Source organism: Mustela erminea, chromosome 9, assembly GCF_009829155.1.
Source record: "Mustela erminea isolate mMusErm1 chromosome 9, mMusErm1.Pri, whole genome shotgun sequence".
NCBI lineage: Eukaryota > Metazoa > Chordata > Mammalia > Carnivora > Mustelidae > Mustela > Mustela erminea.
This window is the reverse complement of record NC_045622.1, coordinates 37146592-37167782: the sequence shown is the minus strand read 5'-3', so window position 1 is coordinate 37167782 and position 21191 is coordinate 37146592. Positions and strand designations below refer to the sequence as shown.

Below are 21191 nucleotides of genomic sequence, written 5' to 3'. Positions count from 1 at the left end.
AAAAGACTAACACAATGGAATCTGTTACCCACCGTCCTCTCTGTTGGCATTTGTTTGAACAAATTCCATAAACATCATTTCAGTTTACATGGCCCCGAGGCGCTCACGGTCTGGCAGATTTGGAGACTCACCAGGGAGACGCACCAAAGACTAGTGGCAATGTCAGGGCCCTGGCTTCTGCGGCTCCTTCCAGCACCTAGGCTATGTTCACTAGTGGGGCCATAGCTTTTTGGAAAAACCATCTCAAGGTGGAGGAAGAGAGGCCCCGCACAGGCCAGGTGGATTATTTGCAGTCTGTGAAAGGAGAGTTCATCTCAGGCCCCGGTCCAGGAAACTCAGGTGGAAAACTCGAGAAGGAGAAGGTCTCTGCGTCTCAGCAGGGACTCACATGCATGCAATGGATTTCTTTTTTAATGGTTTGTTCACAGACTTCAATTGCAGCAAATGTCCCCCCACCCCTTAATCTTAACACAGGGTATTTTGTCTGATTTCATTCAATAGATCCGACTGAGTGAGAGTTGGAAGTGTATGATTTTCCTCTGCAGGGACCTTTTTCTGTGTGTATTTTTGGAATGGTTCTTTATTCTGATTCATGTCCATATATACCTTCCAGTAGTTTCTTGGCTCAGCCAGAGTTTATTTCCTTTGATACGATGTTGAGTGAGGAGTCTTTTAAATCTTCATCTTTGTTTCATACTTAGTAATAGGAATCCAGGAGGGCTGGATGGACAGTTTGTTCATGGATCTCATGAAGCCCCTTGCCCTTATTCGTGGCGCCTACTGCATTGGCCTCCGGATTGTTCGGAGAAATTATATGACGTCTTTACCCAAACGAGTCCTTGACATCCTGGCAGACATAGAATCCTATCATCTCTTGGCTTGTATTGTTTCTGCTAAGGATAAGGACTCTTTCTCAGGGGCAAGATAGTTTAACTGCTCTTCCCATGGAACCCGTTTCTTTCTTCTGGAAGCTATAAAACACTTAACACAGTTACCTGAGGTTTTGTTTTTCATTTAAGGGAAATAAAGCAACTATGTTTTCATTCTCCATCTCATTAGGAATTATAAAGAAGTTGGGTTGTGCTTAAAATACATATATATTTATATACATATATATACACACATAAAAAAATATATATATGTGTGTGTGTGTATATATATACACACACACACACACACACACACACACATATTAAACCCTAGGAGGAGGGGAGATTGTCCTGCGGGTGGATTCAGCCCTGGAGCTAATACCATGACCATTTTAGTGCAAACTTCTTTCTGAGGAAACCTTATGGATGGGGATACATTTGTCCTTGGTTGGCCTGTGCTAAGAGGACACAGATAAGAGACTGGATAACAGAGGGGAGTTGTGCTGTGCTCAGGCAGCTAAGGCCCATTCTTCCCTCCTAAATCAGTCCTGCTCCTGCTCCCCAGGGAGAAGGAGGGGGTGCGGTGGACACGGCTTCGCTGCTCTGCCCTTAACTAGCAGAGGGCCTCCAGGAGACAGAAGGCTACCTGCTGAGAAGGTGAGCAAAGGGCGATGTCAGGGAGGAGAGGAAAGCAGAAGGAGGGCTCAGCCCACTTCTTTCTGTCTTTCATGCTTGAAATTGGTGTCCTTCCAGGGGCTGGGGTTGGGAAGGCTGTGGACGGATCCCAGCAGCCTCTAGCTGTCATTCAGACTTGTTATTATGGAATTTGCGCAGCTCTTTCTTGCAAAGGGAATGGATAACAGACTTTAGCTGCAAAAAAGTCTCCCCACGTGGCATTTAGCCCCTTGCCCATTTCTTGGAGGAAGAAGCTGTACCTGTATGAGACTCTTATCTATTCCTCTTCTTCAGTGACCCAGCAGTGGTGTAGCTCCTGGGGACCCAAGAGTCAGAGAAGACTGGCTGGAGACAACAACAGGCCCAGTCAGTGTCCTTTCCTCCAAGCAGGGCCTATGGTCAAGGCAGGCCCTGCAACATGTGGGCAGAGTTGGCTAGAGGATGATGGCACTCTCAGACTGCAGTGGCCATAGCCTGGCCAGGTGCAATCCCTGCCAACTCAGCAGGGTGTTAGTGATGGGCACTGTACTCACAGCCCTATTCTAGCCACCCCAAAAGCATCTGCAGGGTGTCTTGGCTTGAGAGATGGACCTAAGAATTCCTTAGATTCTAGAGTTAGAGCCAATGTTGCTATATGATCATACTTCATTCACCAAGGAATGAAGGCTCAGATGGAGCTTTCCAGATAACTGAACCATCATCCTTCCAATGTCTACATTTTGTTCACAACTTTACTGTTTTCTGCTGATGGATAGGACCTTTTTTTTTTCTGTTCTTTTTTTTGTGCACTCTCTTGCCCTCCTAAACAGAAAATAGTCACACCCCAGCTTATGATTGGAGGTGGACCAAAACTTCACTTAGAAATTTATTGCCTTGAATTTGGAATCTGTAGTATGATATGTGACTTGGTTAAACAATTGATTTATACATTTGGATATGCCTAAAAAATTCTCTCCCAGGACACACAAGAGGTTGTGGATGGTGTGTCAGTCTGGGAATGGAGACCAGAATAGGATGGGAAAGTGGAATTCATTTTTAGTTTATACTTATCTGTATTAAGTAATTTTTCCTTTACCTAGAACATATATTATTTGTCTAAATAATAACAATTAATTGACATATATATGTATCTATTTTCATATGAATATTAAAGCTAGGGGTTGGGTTCCCAGGCTAGCTTCCAAAACCTATTCAACTCACGATGTAGCAAACAATAATAAAAGCGGACATTAGATCTTAACCCCTTCTGTAATCTGTTTCTATGGAAAACCTGAGCCCCAGAAATATTTCCTTCTTGCCACTTTCTCCCCACATGTCCCTCTCTCTAATAAGTGCTGCCCTAGAAACAGGAGGAGGAACTTGTGGATCCTGTCTGCAGGTACCATGGTGTATGAGGATCGCTCTCCTTCTAGAACAGTCTGAAGAGAGGACTCGGCATGGTCAGGCCCTCTATGTTGGACAGGAAGGCACATTTAGCAAGCACACAGAGTGCGGGCTCTGCCTCAGACTTTACAGGTTTGCTTCTGACTGTCCAGTGAAATAAGTCAGGACACCAAGGTTCTCAGAGATTTAGTAACATCCCTGAGAGTGCCTTCTGAAATCGACAGAGCTGAGCTTCCAACCTATAAGCTTGTGCACTGTCCTTTATAGATAAGAGACCGTCCAGCATAACCATTTCTTTATAAGGGGCCTGTAGAAGTCAAGCATACGTAAGCACTTTGGACACGGCCTGAGGTTCTATAAGATCCTGTGAATCCTGTATTAGATGGGAAGCAAAGGGAGGGCAGGAGCCTGTTCCCATCCCCTTTGCCTCCGCAGTACTTAGCACCGTCCTGGAAGCATGGTCAATCCCCCATAAATGTCTGAATAACAGGGAATAGCATTGCCTGCTCTGCTTGATTTCTAAGATAGGAAATTGAAATCATATATTTGATATTTTTCAAAGGTGAAGATCAAAACAAGAAACATATTTTCTCATTAACCTTTGAGTGATTAGGAATTTCAAATAACTGAAGTATTGTAAGGAAATCTCTTGGTTTATTAGGCATCGATCTGTAGGAGCAAATTGAAGGACATGCCATTGTGAGGTAGAAGAGTTTGACAGGCTTTAGAACCTTTCTGCGAAGTAGCACATTTATTTTGCTCTTCCCCTGGGGAAAACCTTCTCCCACTGCCATCTAACCAACCTACAAGCCTACTCTGAGAATACAGCTGAAGTCAGGGCAATGTGACCTTGCCCTTAATTTGAAGCATCCTCTGACAACTCAAAGTTGTTGAAAGAAAGTAAGGAGCCCACTTTTCTCAGCTGTAAAGGAGCTTGCCATCCAATGATAACTAATATATTACCTGATTTTCAAAACATGACAGTATCTCTTCTGGGGGCTCCAAGTGCATCAGCTTATTATGCACTCTAATCACACAACCTTATGAGTCGGGCGTGATATGATTTCCATTATCAGAGGAACTACAGCTTGTAGAAATTAAATTACTAACTAGTAGCGGAGCTGACATCAGAACCAAGGTCCTCTATAGATCATCTCTCTTAGCACACAAAGAGTAATGGCTTCTCAATAAGATGGGGACACAGAGGACACTAAACTTCAAGTCACTCAAGCCCATCCACACGTGCGATCAGTGAATTGAATGCTACTATTGGGACCAAGAACTGGCCATTGGAAGTGGCAAAGGCAGTCTTGACCATGGCAAGAGCTATTTTGGAAGACTGGTGAACTAGAAACGTGTTTGCCTTTAAGAGCAAAAGAAAGAAGTAGACACAATGAGCCTTGACAATTCTTTTGATGAATTTTGTTGTAGCGGGCAGCTGAGAATTGGAAGCCTCAGCTGGGGAGAGAGGTGGTGTCAAGAAAGAGTGAACATAGTGGAATGTCTGTATACTGATGGGAATGCTCTAGGACAGAGGAGAACAGTAATTTAGGTAGGAAGGGGGAAAAGCCACATAAGAGGGGACAGGATCTGATCCACAATGGGGGGTGTGGCCTTAGATGGAGTAGAGATAGTTCACCCATAGTTGCAGGAGAGGAGGAGAAGTAGTATAAGCAAATGGAGAAGGATGGCTGGGCTGTACACAGGTCTACTTGAGGTCAGCGATCATGAACTGGAAATAAGGCATGATGCTGTGTTTCTCCAATCATGTTTAGCTGGGTGCTGACAGATAAAAAGTGGAGAATCAGATTTTATCGGGGTTGCGGTTTTTCCAGGTAAATAGTATGGAGAGATGGGGTGGGGGGGAGATGACTCTGAAGGTGTACATAATAGAGAAAAGGCAATAATGAACCCAGATACTAAAGTAGATAAGGGAGGAAGAGAGGTCATGAGAAGAGTAAGGGACAGAGAAAAGGTCATGGGATAAGGAAATCATGGTGAGACACTGGATTAAGATAACAGAGTAGACTGGAAAGGTAGGAGGTGGTGGGTGGAGAGTAGAATGCTTGACATTAAGATGAAGGATGGTGTCACTGTGAGATCAGGGAGCTGAGACAGTTGGAGGATGGCAAGGAAAGGAGATAATGTTGAAGAGGTGAGAGACCAGAGTATGAGAAGAATCCACTATGTATATGCAAAATAAGAAATCCACAGGAATAGAATTGGGGAAAGTGACAGTGATCTAAGCGCCCGTCCCTTCAAGGAATGAGGTGTAATAATCCAAGGGTCTGAAGATGGCTACAATAAATAGAGGTGGTAGCTAACATGGTCTGTTATATTCAGGGAGAGTCAGGTTTGGATCAGAGTAAGAAACTGAATGGAACCGTGAAGAGGCTGAGGATACGGGGAATTGTGCTTCTGATGAACCATGAATTCCTAAGGGCGAATGGGAGGATCCTTGGAGGTGAGGGAGGATGGTGTGATGCCTGCAAACTTTCACCCAGCACATTCACCTCTTGGATTTGGGAGCTCCAACTGTCAGGAGTGAGAAAAAAGAAGAGGACAGAGAGAGAGGCTAGGCGGCTCAGGGATGAAGCCCCTGCTTCGCCAGCATTCTTCCTTGAGCAATGGCTAGCCACAGTGGCTTCTTTCCACCCTCCCAGGTAATTTGTAAACCAAAAGCTGACAGTGGAAAACCCGAAGAGGGCTGAGTGTTTACAGAATTGGAACACACTGGCACAGATCCAGGGGCCCTCAGGCTGCTGCAGCTGGTGATCTGGTCTCTCTGAGACTAGACTAGACGTCTCCCCAGAGGTTGCCCAGACTGTTGACTCCCACTGTTAGTCTCCAAGGACAAGGACAGAGAAGGGACAGCCATTTCCCAAGTTTCCTCCTTCCTTCCTCTTAACTCCTCCCGACATCAGGGAGGTCTTGCTCTGTGGAGCACATCCCTAAAGCCCAGAGCTGTCCCAGGCAGAGCAGTGAGTCAGTCCTGGGGGAAAATGCAAAATGCATCTGCCCAAGTTATTCAGGTCACCGCTCCAGAGAGGGAAGTTCCCACAATCAAATATGAATGACTTCAGGACCTGCATCTTGGACTCTCAGATCATAACTTCTGTCTGTACGTCCTGCTTTGAAACCACTCAACCCTCTATGTAGTAGAAGAGCTCTGCTCTCTTCAGTGTCTCTCTCTCTCTCTCTCTCACATACACACACACACACACACACACACTCTCTCTCTCTCACACACACACACACACACACACTCACAGTGCTGTGCAGTCCTATCCCTAAGTTATTTAACTTCGGAGGCTCAGTCTTCCTGCCTTTGAAATGGAGACATACTACCTTCGCTGTTTGAACCGGGTGGTCTCTTAAGGGGAGGAAGTATTGCTTGGACTGCAGTTAGAATTCAGGTTCAAAAATAAGAAGGGGGTTGGGAGCACTCGAAGCTCTTTCTCCCCTGGGGCAAAACGGACTCGAGCTTAGAAAATCCCGCCCAGAACAAACGGTCTTCCAAGCAGCGGAGTAGAGCGGACGTCATACAAGAAGGCAGGAATCGTTTTAGAACTGGTTATGCTCCAGTTTTTAATAAATGGTCAGAGGGGGCGGGGGCGGGGGAGGACGCCCTCCAACAGGGAGTGGGGAGGCAGCGCGCGCGCCGCTGTCGAGCGTGACGGCCGCGGTCGCCTAGCAACCGGCGGCGGGGATGCGCGCGGGGCGCCCTGCCTGGTGGGCGCGGGGAGCTCGCCGCCGCCACTGCCGCGCGCCCGCGGGCCTCCCGGACCCGCCGCGAAACTTTGGGGCTTCTCGGCGCCGGGGCGTCAACGCGAGGCCTGGCGGACGCAGCCATGCTCCTTTCCTGCTGAGGGCTCAGGATGAAGACGCCGGGGTCCGGCGCGCCCGGCCCGGGGACCCGCGGGGTCACACCCGCGGAAAGTTGGCGCGCACCTGCCCGCGCCTGGGAGACGCTCGGTCCCCGACCCGAATTGTCCCCGCAAGTTGCTTGGGCAATTTCTTACCCGCCTTGGATCGGGTGTCCCGAATCCCGCCTGGCCGCAGGGTCCACGGACTCCCATCCGTGGGAGAGAGAAACCCGCGCTTTTCTAGGGGACCTGCTTGGTAACATGCTTAATCCGTTTGCCCTGAATGACTGCGATTCTGTTTTTGTTTTCTGCTTTCTTTCTTCCTCCAGACAGTGAGTTTGTGGAAGCCTCTTCCGCGCCCTACAGCCCGGAGGAGTTAGGTAAGTCTAGCCCTTTTGCCTTTTCTTCTCGGAATTCTGCCCTCTGAAAAAACCGAGAAACCGCGAGTTTGGGGGCGCCGAGACACTATCCGCCGCAGGGGAGGAGGGAAGGGGGCAGGGGACATTTGCGTGGGGCGGTCACAATCCTTTCACAGCAGGGACCGGTCTTTTTTCGGTGCGTGTGCTTTGGGGTGACGGGGAAAGTGCCAGATGTGGCACTCGCGCCCGCGCGCGCGCGCACCCGTGTGTGTGTGTGTGTGTGTGTGTGTGTGTGTGTGTGTGTCCCTGTGTCCCTATGTCCCTGTGTGTCCAGGTCGATGGTGCTGCTCCGAGGAGCAAGGCACAGCAAACTTCCTGGCCTGGGGCCTCTGGAAGCAGCCGGACTCATCTTGCCTGGAAAGACTCACCGGTGGTGGCTGGCTCTGTCTTGCCAAGTACCTTGCTGAGAAGGGCATGGTGAAGGTGGTCCATAACCTGAATTTAATCAAGTCGGGGACCCCAAAGGGTGGCGGTGTAGTCACGACCTGGGAACTGCGTTCCTCCCTGTTTTCTGTTCCTCATTCAGCCTGTAGGTATCTGGGCATAGGGCATTTCTTCCTCTATGGTTGGTGCCTGTCCCTATAAGTGTAGATTTGTGATTGGTGAACTGCGACACTCCAGTCACAGACAGACTGTCATACCTTCCTTGTGCAGAGGGAAGGAAATCTGCATTGTCGGGATCTCTCTAAATATTCCTGCCATCCAGTCTCACTTTGGTGGCTCAGTGGTTGGTCCTCCCCCCCCCCCCCACCCCCTTCCCTGCGACTTTCCAGTTTAGTTTAGCTGCTCACAATCTGGGCTGTCAAATCTGTCCTTGCTGTTTTCTTATCACCAGCTTGAAAATCTTGCCTTCCTTGCTGGAATGACAGCTGTTTAAAAATGTTTATCCACAGTAACAGTCACAGCCTTGTTTCTGGTCAGCCTCTCCTCCTAAATAAAATTCTACCTCCTGGATGCTTCCCTTCATTTCCCTGAGCCAGGCACCCAAAATAGGTCTGGATCAAGGCTGGCATTCTGAGGCAGGACACGGTACCTTGTTTGGTTCAGGAGATGTGTTTCTGACAAGTTGGCAATCCTTGTCTCTGTAAATGGAATCATAGATTAAATGCATAAACAAAACTAGCTTTCAAAGGCTCACTATAGCGAATCCTTTTAAGAAATGAAAATGCCATCTGAACAATAGCTTTGCGTGAAGTGATTTATTAAGAGGACAGATTCTTGGTGATCTGCTCCACTCATGTATAATTGTGTATTAATGACACCACCGTCAGCACCCCACACTGTGACAGAAGCTATTTGGCTCCCTTAAATCATAGATAAGCATAAGCAAAGGCAGGCTGAGCATTCCTTGCTCTGAGAGATTGCCTGTATAATTCCTAAATTGAGTTTGCATTCACAGGATGATTTATGTGCCAGAAAGGCCCAGGTGTTTGACCTTCTTCCATTTCCATAGCTACTTCCCGGAGCAAGAGATTGGGCTGTGCTCAGTGCTAAGGCCCTGACAAATAGGGACAGCCCTTCAAATTCGTGGTAGAGAATAAGAAAGCAACCTTCTTTCTCCTCCATTCGCATATGGGAAATGCCCAGTTTCTCATGAGAAGATGAGAGTGTTACCGGAACCGTGGGGTTCCCTCTTGGGCCCTGAGATTGTGGGATGCCTGAGAATAGAAAACACACGGCTGAGAGCCTGACACCAGCATTCTCACTGCTTCGTTGTCCTTAATAGATATGGTCACCAGCCTGTTTTCTCATCTTTGAGAAGCTGGTGTTTTGCCAGGTGACCTCTAAGGGGTCATCCAGATGCTGTGAGGAGCCCCGAGCCGAAGGACGCCCATAGCCTCCTCTGGGTATTTATTATTTATGTTCACGCGCCATATTGTTCGCGTGCATGGTGTCTCCAAAGGGGTATTCTCCTCCAGACAGAGTTGCTCACTGGATGGGACTGCATTGTTTCCATGCTGCTCAGATCAAAGAGGAAGCTGGCATCTCTCCCTTGGAAAGAGTCATTATGGTTTTTGGTGCTTTTCTTAGAAGCACAGTGAGAAAAATGTCTCTTACAGAGTTGATGAGCTTGTCATTCTTTCTGGAACACAGGGGGGTACAGAATCAACGCCTGGACATAATATTAGGGACCTGAAGAAGTAGAGGGAAGTGATAAAAACTTAGTTTGAGGGGCGCCTGCATGGCTCAGTAGGTTAAAGCATCCAGCTCTTGATTTTGGTTCAGATCATGATCTTAGGGTAGTGAGATCGAGTCCTGAGTTGGGCTCCCCACTGGGTGTGGAACTTGCTTGGGATTCTCTCCCTCCCTCTGCCTGCCCCCCCCCAAAAAACAGAAAAACAAAAACTTAGTTTGAATTCTATCATTGCACTTACTTGTGACCTTGGGTAGGCAATTAAACTGCTCTGAGCCTCAGTTATCTCACCCGAATGGGGCCTCGCCTGGATATTGTAGATGGTGTCTGTAAAGCCCTAGCACCATGTGTTGTATGCACAGATCTTCAGCAAGTACTTGGTGCTGTTATATTATTATTATTATTATTTTCATTTGAAAGGTACTTACGTGCAGGAAGGATGGAATGGCTCTTACCACTTGTCCCACCTATTAACCACCTATTAACACCATTTTTATTTCTAGAAATTTCTCTGCAACTACCTGGTTTACAGAAACAGATGCTCAGGGATCTGATCAGGTCAATTGAATTATTTAGTGATTTGCCCCTGAAGCAGCACGTGGAATGATTTTCTATCTGAAACCTTTGGTGGCAACCCCGCTACTTTCTTGTGGTGATTGGTGGTTGGTTTCACCTCCAGATTTTCATCTGTCTCCAAATAAACTACATGGCCTCTTAGCAGGTTTATTCTCAGTGTTCAGCAAGATCTTGTAATGAAATTGACTTACAGAAAAAGGGGATTTTGGAAAGGCAGTGGAGACAAGAGTCTATCTCTAGATGAGTGCTGTATTGAAGGCTGCCTGTGATGGACAATCTGGAAATAAGCCCTCTCTCTGTGATGGTGCCATTTTTCAAGGAGACAAAGTCCACACCTCTTTGTTTCCTTTCTATAGTCCTACCCATGGGCAGAAGTACTGGCCATCTGCGTGGGTAAGAAGGAACTCCTGGAGATTTGAGGTGAATCCAGATGTGCCCATGTCTGCCCTTATCTAGTAACTTTTATCAACTCCCCTACCTAGAGGATACGTACTTGGTTAGGCATGGGAGGACCTCTATGATCTGCATCATCCTCCACCTTCTCTAACTTTCTAATCACTTTTGAGCCAGGGGCAGTCCTCAAAATTCAGCTCTGTTCCCTGCACCTGCATGTTTCTCTTCTCTCTTCTCCTTTTCTCCTACCCCTCTTTCAACACTAAGCCCATGTGTCACATCCTCCTGGTGGTTGTCCACCCTCCACGTTAAAAGTCCTGAGACCAAGTCTTCATCCGGATTTCCACAGTGTGGCCCCAAGTATCAGTGTTTTAGCAGTGTGCTTTTTCAAAATCACATTTCTGGTGTGCGTGGGTAGCTTAGGTAGTTAAATGTCCAAATCTTAAACCTACTTTATAAATAAATGAGCATGGAACTTACTTAAAAATTAAATTAAATTTCGAGTGATTCCTATGCATAGCCAAGGTTGTGAGCTACTGCACTAGACGGTGGCCACCACATTCTTCGTAAATCTAGCGGCCACATAGAGCCTGGCTTCAGAGAATGCTTGTTGAATGAATGAAAGAGGGTCATCGCTGGGATGCTTTGCCTTATCGGGTACCTATCTCTAAGGTTGGCCCCTCTGCTTGTTATAGCCATACACTCAGGGACAGAATCCTTCGACCTGTGCCCTGGAGTTCTCTCCTTTGTTCCTTCTTTAATCTTATCCCGTTTATTTTTTACCTTTCTTAAAAGTCAAAGTTTTAAAACTGTTTTTCAGTATAAAAGTAACGTGTGCTTATTTTAGAAAATTTGGACATTAGCAAAAATGGGGGGCAGGTCCCTTCTCACCATCGAAAAGCAGACAGCCCCCATGTTCCCTTCACTTCTCCTAATCAGTTGCCCTCTGGGCCTGACCCTCTGGCTCATCCCACTAAGCTCAGTTGCAGCTGTCAGTGCTCAGGACCCTGTGAGCTTCCCCGAGAGTCCTGAGGGAGTGCTCTTGACCACAGCATTCTTGGGAGCCACAGGGCTAACTCCGCTGAGGGCAGGTATACCGTGAGAAGGAGTTTCCCTATGCAACTCTTAACTTTCCTCATTCAAGCAGAATCTATGGGCTTTATTAGAATAAATGATAATGTGAGTGTAACTTCTTTAAAATAATAACTTAAATGTTTACCAGCCTACCCCCTTGCCGTCCTTAGATACGAGATGAGTTTGCAGCTCGCCATGATCAAGGCGGTTTTCTCACTTGCATTATAGTCTTGTGTTGAGTTGTCTCAACCTGGAGGTAACAGACTCACTTCTAGTGAGTCTCACTAGTCCCATTGCCTCACCTAGACGGGGGAGGATGGGAAATGTAGCCTAGCAGTCTGCCAGGAAGAACGCTTACATTGGTGATCACCAGCTGTCTCTACTAGTCATGTTGCTCAAAGCAATGACGGAGTCACATCCCGGCCATGCAGGTGCTTGGTCTCTGTATGATATAGAATACTGGCTTCGCTGCTATAACAAAGGCTAAAATGACAGTGACTTAAACATAAAGCAAGTTAGTTTCTTTCACTTAGAGCCTAAGCTAAGCAGTCCAGGGCTGCTATGGTGGCTTTGTTGTGCTCTGAAGTCCTGAAATGTGGCTTCCACACAGTTTAGGGTGGCTGCTTCAGCTCCTACCATCACGTCTGCATTCCAGTCCATAGGAAAGACAAAAGGAAAACAGAGGCACAACCTGAAAGCTGGACACATGATTTCACTTAACGTTCCTTTGGCCTGAACTTGAATCAGGTGGCCACACCTAGCTCCAAGAGGACTGGGAAAATGGGGTGGGAGTAAGGTGGAATCTGTTAACAGAAGAATGATTGGGTAGGGTGCAGGCGGAAAAGAGATGCTGGATAATTAGTAAGCTTTTAAAGAAAGCCAGTCTTAGTGGTTAAGAACATGGACCTGGAGTCATACTGTGTGGGCTTAAATTTTGCTCTACCTTTTACTTGCTTCATGACCTTGAGCAAATGACTTAATCTGGATCTCCATTTCCTATCTCTAAGACTATACGTCAGCTACTCTCTGATGTTCTGCCAGACCTACCCGCCATCCTTTGCCATTCTGCTCTATGCCCTGGAAAACATACCTTTTGGAAAGTACCATCTGGCTCCTAGTTGGATTGGGCCAGTGAGAGGCCCTGGAAGGATATGAGGGCGTGGCGGGGAGGGGTGTGGTTGGTGGAAAGAAAGAGATGTCAAGAGACTAATTCCCTTCCTGAGAGGCTGTGTCCTCCTCGGCCGCGGCTCCTCCAGAGTCACCTTCATGGCGTTAGATCTTGCTGGATTCTGGAATCTCCTCTCCTGACCTAGGCTGGCAATGGCTTCCCACTATGGATGTCCCTAGGGGGCTTCTTTCCCCTTAACCCTGCTTGGCCCACTGTTGTCCGCCTGGCCTTCATTAGACCGTCTTTGGGCTCAGCCTGGGCACACTGTCCTTTTCCTGCCAGGGCCCCGGCTGACGATGGGGATAGTAACGGTATTGGCCGCAGACCCTGGGGTGAGAGTGAATGAATGCATTGTAGGATTAGTGCTTGAATGCAGCGGCCGTCATTAATCGTTTACTGTTTTCATATCCCTAGGCGAGCGCTCTGATACTTTCAAGTACGGTCGAAACCTTCTGAAAGGTTTAATTGGGCATTTAAGTGAAATAATATTGTCTCCCACCTGCCCTCCCCCACCCTACGTTGGGGGCTGCAGCAAGGCTCAAGAAATATGAACAAATCTTGTTCCAAGCCAGCTGTATCCTGCATCCAAAGTTTCTTCCTTCTCGTTATATGGGGATGAATGAGGAGGAAGATGCTGGGCTTATCATTCGCTTACTCTGTGCTGGCGCTTTACATGTATAAACTGTCTACATAGCTTCCCAGCTTGGAGTTTGAATCATATCACCCACACGGATGCCCTCAAATATATTGACTTCTGAGGACTGGCTGCCCATATGAATAGATCAAGTTTTTCTCTAAGGCCACCCTCCAGTGTTATTTCCCGTAATTCTCAGGAGCGCTTATTTCTGTCCTGTCAGTTCTGGCTGCTCTAGGCTTTTGCTGGGGGAGTGCAAATCCACCACACACCTCACTGAGGCCCATGGACATGTGTTAACTGCTTCGTGACCTCTGTTCTTCAGAAACTGGTGGCCACACGACACTGGCCAGGCTGCTGCCACCCCTGCTCATTCCAGAACCTGGAGGCTTGGCCTTCACTTGCGACCTGGCTGGTTTCCCAGTGTCCTACCCTCTGCGGGCCGCAGGGATGAAGATACCACTCTTCTCTGGGCTCTTCCAGCCTCAGAGTGGGCCGGGGCCTTCTCATTACTGCGCAAGCCCAGAGCCACCGAGAGTCTGGGATGGGGTTGGCTCCCTGCCCTGCGCTGGCTGTCCAGACAGCTAGGGCCAGTCACCCCAGCCTGGGATCTGCCCCAGATCTCTCCACCCTTGGAAGCCTGTCTGTCCTGCCTTCCTCCTACCCCAAGCCCAAACACAGCCTATTCTCACAGAGTGTTCACCCCCCTTCAGCTTTCTCTCAGGGTGACTGACAGCGGGAAATTCAGTTCCCTTCGCAGGAAACCTCACCCTGCTGCAGGGTGCGGGCCCGCCTCCTGGCTCCCACAGAACAGCCACAGAAGAGTTCACCATTGGTTATTGCCTAAATCTGGGCAACTCAGTCTCTTCTGTGATGGATCTGGTTGGGGATATCAGCTCATTTCATCCTCAGAACAACTCCAGGGAGCTGAAGGAATTATTTTCGCATCATGGAGGAGGAAACACAGTCTCACACTGGTTAAATTATCTTCCTCAAATCACACATCTAGTTAGAGGCCAACCTTAGATTAAAAGTGTAATCTCTGGGGCGCCTGGGTGCCTCAGTCAGTTCAGTGTCTGCCTTCAGCTGCGGTCATGATCCCAGAGGCCTAGGATTGAGTCCCACATTGAGCTCCCTGCTCAGCGGGGAGCTTGCTTCTCCCTCTCCCTCTGTGCTGTCTCTCAAGTAAAGTAATTAATTAATAAATTAATTAATAATCTCTGGCTCCAGAGCCAATCTCGGTTTCCTGGGGAGGAGACTGTGCAAGTTGCCCTCCTCCCAGGGGGATTTGGTTGTGGGTTGAATGTGATAAACTACATAGAAGGAACCATTGCAGGGCCTTGCAGTTAGTGTAGGGTGCTTCTGTATATATTTGCTGAATAAATACATGAACGGTGAGTGCTCAGAGTTATGTGTGTGTATATTTATTTGTTTTTAGACCAACAAATGCGATCAGTATGCTCCAAAGGAATTTCCCATAATGGGATCTGAAGCAACATCCAGAAAAACTCCTTCTGGCTTCTTCCTTCACTCACTTCCTGCTCTCCCTGCTCTGTATTGCAGCCGAGTCCCTGCGACAGGAAACCTCTGATGGTTTCCCGGTGGTGATGGTGCTCATGCTATTTCTAAAGGAAACTAAGCTTTGGCAGCCGCGTAATTTGGGGCACGGCAGTAGGAGCTCAGAGAGGAATCTGAAAACATATCTAAGGACAGGTGGGCTCAGGCTCAGGTGTAAAATTCATCGCCAAACAAATATGATGTTTGTTTGCAAAATGATGCTGTGCATTGCCCAGGAGATGAAGCTTTCTTCTAGGGTGTTCTGGCTGGGAGAGAGAAGGGAGCAGGAAAGGGAAATGACAATAAATTCTGGGGGATAAATGGTTATTTACCTTGGCTAAAGAGAAGAAAGAGCAAGGAAGCAGATAAGGAATAATGGGATAAAACACACACACATACACAGGAAAATGGGAAGGGCATGTTCCTTGCCAGAGAGATGTTTTTACTAGAAATATATAGGTCTGTGTCCAGTTACACATGACTATTAAACACAATGTGACTACCTATAAACAACAATGTTTCATCGATTTTGAGCCCTGCTGGAATTTAGAGAGTGTTATTAACCGCTGGATCTGTTCGGGAGTACTGTGGTTATGATTTCTGGGTGACCTTCCTACTGGATGATCATTCTCGAATCTGCCCTGGTTCTTTGTATTTTTCTTCAGTCAGTTTTGCTCAGGGTGGGCACTTGCAATGATTTGGTATCTCTCGTGTGCTCTCTCGCTCTGTGTCTTTGTGCCTCCTCTCCCTCTCTTCCCCGCCTTTTGCTCTTGGTCTCCCTCCCCTGCTTCAGGCCTCATCTGTGCCTCTGTTTCTCTTTGTCTGTCTCCTCCCGCTTCCTGCTCTTGTTCCCTCCTCCCTTTTTTCATCTTAAGTTGGAATACGGACAGAAAAAGCAGTGCTTGCCTTCCTAGGGCCCTTTGCCAGAAAACGGAACAGGTCAAATTATAAAAAAGGATAAAAAAAGACTGCTCTTTGGCAAAATGGGGAAAACAGATGTTCAGGGGTGGTTTTGCTGCCTCTAGCTGTGTGCTGGCTGCTGAAACGCTCTCCTTAGGCTCGCTAGTCACGGACGTTCATCATCATGGCACACATGTATGGTTATTTTAATGTCAAATATGTATATATATTTATCTCTGCCGAATTCGCCTCTCCCCATGACCTTTATACCCCCAAATCCAGAGTTGGCAAGATTACTGACCACCTGGTAGCAAGATTTATTTTCAAACTCAGAGGTTTTTGTTTTTGGGTTTTGTTTTTTTTTTTTTTTTTTAAATAACACTACCAAGAATAGTGGGCACCATAGCTGCTTTCAGGCCGCTGTTGAACAGTAAATGCTTTATGGAAACTTCAGGTTTTTAAGAGAATAGAGAAGGGAGCTGTGGGTGCAGAATCTGGTCTGTAATGAACCCTGCAGAAAGTTTGGGGCTGAAGGGGAGCTGAATGATGGAGATCTAGTGCTGGGATGTGTAGCCTGCCAGGACATTGGGGTCTCTGTCTTCCACAGGTTTGCCCCTCACTGACTGTTGACCAAAAACAAAAGTCCATCACTGTAGCTTTCGTGGTTGTCCAGCCAGAGAACTTAAGGCTGTGTCCTTAACACAAAAATATTTCCTTTTGGTTTGAAAGGACATTTGCTGCCTCCCCTACAAACTTAAAAAAGGGATTCCAGATTCTGAACATTTGCTATGGACTAGGGTATGGCAGGCGGTTTTCTGTCCTGTGTGACCTTCATGTGGGTTAAGCTTATGTGACCCTCACTGCCTTCACCTCCAATGGCTCTCCTTGTCGTATAGGATCAAACCAGTTAGCGCATCTAAAGCACTTAGGACAATGCCTGACAAATAGCCAGCATTTAGTAAATGTTATCCATTTTTGCTGCCTCCTCCCTGCCCCCCACTTTCCTCATCATTTTCACATATGTCTTCCTTCCCTGAATTCCATCCCATTTCTCCTCTCCTATTCAAATAGTGACGCTGAAAGAAGAGAAAAGGGAAAAAGAATCAACCACAAAAGTATAAAGCCAGAGCCACCACAAACTCAGAGTACCTTTGAACAAATTGGAAAAAAATCATCCCCTCCAGGTGGATGAAGAGCAGGGACAGTGTTCCCAGTCTAGTGGGTAAAGTGCCTGCTAGATTTCAGCCTCCCACCTCTGCCTCGTTCACTCCCTCAGCCTGGCACTCTTGTGCAGTGAGCAGCCTACACAACTGATCATGGTAGCCCTGATCCCACACTCCCATTGTGACATTCTCATGGATATTTCTTTCTTTTTCTGGGAACTCTTTCAGTGTTGTGTACATGCTAAAAAGACTAAATTCTGCTTTGATTAGTTCTTTTAAAATAAGTTTCCCCTAAATTATTTACGTGATGGGGCTTATTTCCCCCAGGTTCTGATCTCCTGAATAAAAACTATGTTTAAAATTTGTAATACGTATGCCAGTAGTTAACCAAAATTTATTTACTCCAGTTCAAATGGCAGTTTTAAATGCACTATAATAAAAAGAGCTGATATTTGTTGAGTGTTTTCCATGTATTAAGTATCTGGCTAAGAAATTTATGTCAGTCATCTTGAAACAATCCTGTAAGGCAGGTACTAGGATTTGCCTCATTTTACAGATGGGGAACTGAAGCTTGGACAAGTTAAATGACTTGCCAAGTCCCACCTGGTGGGTGGTAGAGCCAGGGCTTGAGCCTAGCTCTGGTCTTTACTGCTTGGGTTCTTAACCCACCATCCTGAATTCCAGAGTAAATTATGAGAATCCAGACTCCTGAACCTCAGTGGCAGATTCTTGGCAGAACCGAGATTTGCAATCAGGTCTATCTGACTGTAAAAATATGGGCTGATCCGTTTACAATCCTGCATACCAACTTGTTGCGCACTGCAGGCTAGGCTTGGGGGCAGCAGGGTGAAGGGACACAATCCTCTCCTCAAAGAAATGATGACCTCAGTCAGGGAGAAAGACCAATTAACAGAAAACTTAAAAAGTGGAGCTCTGGCTCCTCTAGCTGTTGAGTACTTACTGACCGGGGACCTTGATTTGGGTTATCTAAATTCTCTAGACCTCAGTTTACTCATCTGTGATATGGGAATGCAAATACCTACTTCATAGGGTTATTGGAAGGGATTGAATAAGATAATAAATGCAAAGTAGCTGACATTCCACATGTGGTTGTAATTATTATTACTATGGTAAGTGCAATCAAGGAAGAACATAAGGAGGGCCTGGGACCCCAGAGAAGAGGAGCCTGACTCAATCATGGAGGTCAAGGGGAGGCCTGGCAGGCTTTCTGGAGGAGATCCATTTTTCCCAGCATGACCTGCAAGAGAGCAAGGGTGCCAGGCATGAACGGCATCATGTCTGTCTTAGGAAAGCTGTCACCTCCTCCTTTAGGGATTGCATCACTGAATGCTGAATAATGGAGAGCAGGTGAACGAAGCTGACTCTTCTCTCTCATTCTGCCTGGGGTTTAGCATGGAAACTCTACAAAGTGGGAATGTGACCCCATTAACTCCTTCCTTAAATGCTGGGCCAGTCCTGATGGCTCACAGAGTCTGTCCTGCTCTCTAAAGCTCCTTACATTTAGCCCAGGGGAGTTCAGTGGGACAAGGCCTTTAACACCATGTTCATTTGAATTTCACTCCTGTTTTCCATTATTAGCTTCATTGTTGCGTTTTAGTACTATCAGCTAGTTGGTGCTGACATTCCACATTGTTTACAGAAGGAGACACCAAGGAATCCTGTAAGGTGGGTGTAGGGACATAACCCAGTGTGGGCAGGTATTTGTCAGAATTAACAAACAAAAACAGAGGATACCCAGTTAAATTTAATTTTAGAAAAACGACAAATGATATTTTTAAAGTGTATGCATGTTCTCTGCAATATTGGAGACATACTATACTAAAGAAATTTTGTTGCTTTTCTGAAATTCAAATGCAACGGGTGCCCGGTGTTCTATCGGGCAGCCCTCAGTGTGGGAGCAGCCTCTGGGGACTCTCTGTTCTTTGCACTGGATTTTAGTTTGCTGTTTTAGGAGGCGTGGTAAAACACAGCTCAGTTCCTATCACCAGGTATCCAGTCCACATGGGACTCCATTTAGGTGCTTCCGTCAATGAGACCTGATTGCTGATGTCTGAGTCCTTTTATCACCTCAATTAGAAAAGGAGGTGGGAAACTAATCCGTCCAAGAGTAGGAATCCTAAACAACATCAGGGATTTGACCCATGCTCCCTGTGTGTAACCTATCAACTCAGAGCAACTCCTTCTCCTGCGTAGGCCACATGGCTTCTGGAGTCTGGATATTTAGGCTTTAATTTTCTCTATTCTCTCTTATAACCAGACTCTCAGGTCTGATCTTTTCTCTTTTGGGGAGTCAGAACATCTCCGTGTCCTCCTAGGGGTGGACACTCGGTGCCCTCCTCCTGCTGGGCGTCAGCACTCAGCCTGTGCTAGAGCATCACCGGAGGGGTGATGTATGTGTTGGGCGGGTTCCCCCCGCCTGAGTAAGCCTGGTGTTGCCAAGCAGGGACCATTATTTTAACAGTTTCTTTGTAGCAAGGCAATGAAAACTCGACTTCCTGTTTCTTGCACCCAGTGGTCTGTGTTTTGTCTTCTAGAGCTTTCAACATTTTTTCTTCTGTGACCCAACATCAGGATACATTTTACATTGAGACATATGCATACAAATTTTAACATAAATATAACTAAGACAGAAGGTATATGGGATAGTAATTATCCTTATTAGATTGGCTGCATCTGGTATTTTCCATTATGTTCTCTTTTACTTATTTAAAATGCTCCTTAGCCTGTTGCATTGATTTCTACTAATGGGTTGCCAACTACCATTTAAAAAACAATGCTCTAGAGTGTTGTATGGCAAATAGAGAATGAGTCTGTTCTTCCTTTCTTTCTGAAAGCTACCAAAATATTTGAAGATAGCTATCGAATTGTATCTTAATCTTGTCCGCACAATGGACCTTTCTTAACACGTTCTGCTTTCTCCATTCCATCCTGCTTCACACCTGCAGAGTGCTCTCTAGGTGAGGAAGATTTCCCTTTAACCTGCCTTCAAGAACTGAGCACGTGGCCTCACACACAGCTTGACCAATACTGGGCATAGTGGGATCATCAGACCCCTTGATCTCAAACTCCCGTCCAAGTTACTGTCACTCCACCAATCCATACTCATTGGCAATGGTTTCTTAATATTTTAAATTTACCCAAAATATCAAATCCATTTTCCCCCTGTTTTGTCTATAAGGGTATATGGGGATGTTTTTTCTTAATTGGGGAGAGGAGGAGCTCAAATCACGATGCAGTCGCTCATATTTCCTGGATCTACCAATGAAATAGTCCCACACTCGAGAAATGTAAACAAAAAGAAACCGTGTATCTAGCACAGCAACAATTAAATCTCCTCTTACAATGACCATATTTTGAAAGAAAATGCATAACAGGGTAGTAATAATAGCTAATAATTACAGAGTGTTTGTTGCTTGCTAAGCACCACGCGAAGAGCTTCATACTTTACATGAAACTGACTCATGCATTTCTCACAACACCTTAAGGTGGATGCTACTTGTAATTACTAATTATTAAAAGAAGAAAAACTGAACTTTAATAAAGTCAGGTCGCATAACCAGTCATGTAACCAATAAGTGTCAGAGGGGAGGTTGGTCCCAGGCCCATCTGACTGCTCAGCTTGTGTTTTAGAATACTTACAACTCCGTACTGAGTGCCACAGACAGAAAACGACCTCTGGTCTGTCACGTGTCTCGTTCATAGATCTTGCTCCTTCCTATACGGAAAGCGAAGAACTTAGTAACAAGGTCAAAACGCTAGCAGCCCTCAGGAGTCAACGGAGACCACCTAGATTCATCACTAATGGTAGCAGGGGCAGGCCACATGGTGCTTTCTAGTGGTGCGGTGAGGCCTGGAGGACGGAGAGGCATCTCTCCAGGAGGAAGGAGAGGAAGAGCTGCCTGCTTGGGAAGCAACACAGCTCCACTCTGAACACAGGCTCGAATCCCGCGTCTGTCACTTGTGTATTGCGTGATCTCTGGAAATTCGCCTAATCTTACCTTGTCTCTTTATCTCATGTGTAAAACATAGATGATAGCGCCTGCTGTGCAGAGCGTTGGGTACGGATAAAATGAGAACATGCACGAAATCACCAGACACAGAAGAGACATCACTCTGTGCATGCTGGGTCAAGACAGAACACTGGGTTCTGATCATTCTTCTACAATAAGCAAGAGATCTGTTCCTTCATTTAGGCTGGGATTTGGAGTACATGGAAATGTAGGTCCCCAAATGACTTGTACCAGAGGTTCTCAAAGTGTAGCCCATGGACCAGTTGCATCAGCCTATCTGGGAACTTGTTAGAAATGCAATTCTGGGCCCCACCCTGACCCCCTGAATCAGAATATCTTGGGGGGGGTA

General features: G+C 46.6%; 1 protein-coding gene across 6 annotated transcripts in view; it reads left to right on the top strand.

Annotated features, from left to right (window-relative positions):
* Positions 1–21191, top strand: part of AMOTL1 (angiomotin like 1) — a 148206-nt gene that overhangs the window by 32018 nt on the left and 94997 nt on the right. For all 6 annotated transcript variants that reach the window (XM_032356419.1, XM_032356422.1, XM_032356420.1 and 3 more), the window contains one exon: positions 7123–7173. In XM_032356419.1, the coding sequence (XP_032212310.1) occupies positions 7123–7173 (51 nt within the window). The remainder of the gene's footprint in view (positions 1–7122; positions 7174–21191) is intronic.